We start from the raw sequence: 2,877 nt of genomic DNA, 5'->3' as shown, positions 1-2,877 counted from the left end.
TTTTTTTATTATGCTTAAATGAATAAATTAGATTCGTAGTTGAATTACAACAAGCTAAATAATATAACAAAAACTAATGGTTAAAAAATTAGGTTTTCTAAAATATAAAGACAATATCTGTTTTAAAATAAAGACTAAAATTGAAAAAAAAATTATATTTAAATCTATTATTTTGTTAAAAATTAATGCCCCACCAAATTATATAATCAAAGATTAGCATTGATTCTACCTTAACATTTTCATGTTTAGATTTTATTCTCCCTCAAATTTTCTCCTCATAGTATTTAATACTTTCCTTATTTAGTCCATCCTACATCAAAGAGTGTATAGTTTGAAAACTCTTATATTCTAGGATTATTATTTTAATTACAAAGGAAAAATAATCATATTTGGTAAGAAAAGAAACTAAAAGATCAGGTTAACCTTTAACTAAGTGATGTGAATGTCATAGACAATAGAGCAAAATAGGAACATCTGTAGTTTTCCCTATGCCTTGCAATCATCACCAACCACATGCAACACCTTTTCCTTCAGTTTCTCTATTATCTGCAGAAAACACAAAAGTGTCATTGTATTGTAGAAACATATTCGGATGTGGTAGGGTTCCATGAATCATACCAAAAGGGAATTATATGCCCATCTTCTGATGGAGCTGGCAGCATTTCTGAGGTGAGAACAGTTTGAGGAATCAAAATTCAAATAATAAGCAGAGTTTTCGTTAGCATCAGCAACCCATATGTGGTTTGTATGGTCCTTTTCCTTTTTTATAAGATTACATAAACCAACCTGCATATAATCAACATACAACTTTCATCAAACTTATCGACACACGTTTTGCAAACTAGACACCTTGAACATGTGACATTGACATTCTATTTGAGGTAAAACTTGGTTCGTTCAAATTTTATCTAAACCTATATGTTCATACGCTACAATATGCTCAGAATAATGAGATAACATTTTTCTGCTGTTATAAAAGCTAAAATGATATTAGTAATAGGTTTAAAGTTAATTGGTGAAAATAAATAGTAACCATATCCATAATGCATCGTAAATACCGTAGATCCTGCAAGGTTGTAGTTGAATAGTGGAAATGATGAATCATGATCAATCAAGGGAGAGCAAAAGCAGATAGCAAGCAAGGAGTTGATTAACTTTTCTGACTGTAAACCATTCATGATGGATCCATCAGTCACAAAAACCCATTGCTTCTTTTGCTGATTTGATGTATAAACTCTTCCCACATGCACAACATATGCAGCAATGTCAAACTCGCTGTGTACATAATGACAAGACAATGTCAAATATTTCCGAGCTATATATTTTTTTAATCAGATAACAGAAAGATACATGTAAGCAGACTAGAGCATCAACACACTTGGAAAGAGGGATGTCACCCAAACTTGATAACGGGGTAGATTTTCTTCTGCGGAAAAATGGCCTACAAATAAAAAAAATAAGGATTCAGAATGTTCCCTACACAGAATATAGCCAAGTAAAAATTCACTTTTCCCCCTTCATGTTATGATTGTTAGATACCTAAACTGTTCTCTTGCATTAGAAGATAAAGGCAACCACTTGGTACAAGATCCTCTAGCATGCAATTGAAGGATATCAAAATCAGAACTTGATGGCATGAGTCCTGCAACGGCATATGCTCCTCCTTCCACCAACTCCAGAAGCTGTGAATTAGTTACACAAAGAAATTGTGTGAAATCAAGTGACCTCCACAAAATAGTAATTACAACAAGGTAATAGAATAAAAAAGAAGGAAAAGTATCAAAATTAGCTTGGCATGCATTAGAAAAACATTTGCATGCAAAGCTAAAACCACAGAATTATTGACTAGTTATTAAGACAAGGGAAATACAGCTAATCCTTGCGGCTCACCAACCTCACCTGCTTCTCAATTGGATTCCAGATTGTTACTATGCCTTCTTTAGGTTTGTCCTGTCGAGTTTTATAAGTTAATCCAACTACTCGTAACTTCATTAATGGCGTGACTTCTCTATGTCCCAAGCCAGCATCTTTCAAAGCTTTTTCTATTGATTTTTCCTTTTCTGACTGTCTGATTGCCTGAAGACGTATATGAAATCATAAATGTCTCTCTGCATATAGACTTCTGGGAAGATAGGAAACATAACCTTACATTTAATTTGGCCTTATACGCAGCAAAAGAACTAAGCTGCTCTGGACTCATATCTGCCATTAGGAATTCAGGTTCTTCTGCTGTCTCAAGCATGTTATAAATCTTAGCACCTTCACTATCACTGTCATAATTAATGTGTGACCTTTCCTTCTGATACTCAGAAATGATGCCATCTACAACAGCAGAGCGTCTGTCCATATAGGTGATCAGTAGTGCAGAAAAACAAAATTCACATTATGGCTCTAAAAATAACAATTGCATTAGTAAGCACCTAAATTTTTTTTTCTGGCTTTCCTATTTACACACCACTTTCAGATCATACGATATAAATTTCCTGTTTTATTTTATTCCTATGCACTCCATTGTGAAGCTAAACAAATTCAAATTTACTGTGGCAACAAAAGGTTTGTGCAAGAAATATTTAGTTAGTTAAGTTGGTCCTGATGACCAGAAAGTGCATCTATAGCCATCAAATTATATCATACTTCAGGTTTAATATTTATGAATCAATGCATACAAACAGTTCAATAGCAATTAACAAAAAGCTTTTCTCCTATTCTTGCTAATAAGCTCAGTTGTTTTATGGCTTTTCCACCATAAATAACTAATTCCCGTTCTACAGAACCAGTTAGACCACATGTTGATACAAAATTTGGGAAAAAAATCAGTGTACGCCCGTAGAGAAAAGGTCATTCCAAAATTTGCTCATATTCAAGAGTTCAACCCAA

The 2,877-nt window shown here is 33.3% G+C and overlaps 1 protein-coding gene across 1 annotated transcript; it reads right to left on the bottom strand.

Moving 5' to 3' along the window:
- Positions 1-250: 250 nt before the first annotated feature.
- On the bottom strand, positions 251-2,367 carry LOC137817749 (protein BREAST CANCER SUSCEPTIBILITY 2 homolog A-like). The gene is made up of 7 exons (XM_068620985.1): positions 2,150-2,367; positions 1,900-2,076; positions 1,540-1,682; positions 1,379-1,441; positions 1,059-1,275; positions 619-786; positions 251-546 (listed from the first exon to the last, which is right to left on the bottom strand). The coding sequence occupies exons 1-7, from the start codon at positions 2,345-2,347 to the stop codon at positions 487-489; spliced, it is 1,026 nt and encodes a 341-aa protein (XP_068477086.1). The 5' UTR covers positions 2,348-2,367; the 3' UTR covers positions 251-486.
- Between the last annotated feature and the right edge of the window lie 510 nt (positions 2,368-2,877).

Source organism: Phaseolus vulgaris, unplaced genomic scaffold, assembly GCF_000499845.2.
Source record: "Phaseolus vulgaris cultivar G19833 unplaced genomic scaffold, P. vulgaris v2.0 scaffold_1110, whole genome shotgun sequence".
Lineage (NCBI taxonomy): Eukaryota > Viridiplantae > Streptophyta > Magnoliopsida > Fabales > Fabaceae > Phaseolus > Phaseolus vulgaris.
This window is presented reverse-complemented; position numbering and strand designations above follow the sequence as displayed.

What these genes read in the sequence shown, in the direction of transcription:
- LOC137817749 (XM_068620985.1), bottom strand. Translation starts at nt 2,347, where the DNA reads ATGGACAGACGCTCTGCTGTTGTAGATGGCATCATTTCTGAGTATCAG. An exon ending in GGAATCCAATTGAGAAGCAG is followed by an intron (nt 1,683 to 1,899) that starts GTGAGGTTGGTG and finishes ACTAATTCACAG; the next exon opens with CTTCTGGAGTTGGTGGAAGG. An exon ending in AATGCAAGAGAACAGTTTAG is followed by an intron (nt 1,442 to 1,539) that starts GTATCTAACAAT and finishes TTTTATTTGTAG; the next exon opens with GCCATTTTTCCGCAGAAGAA.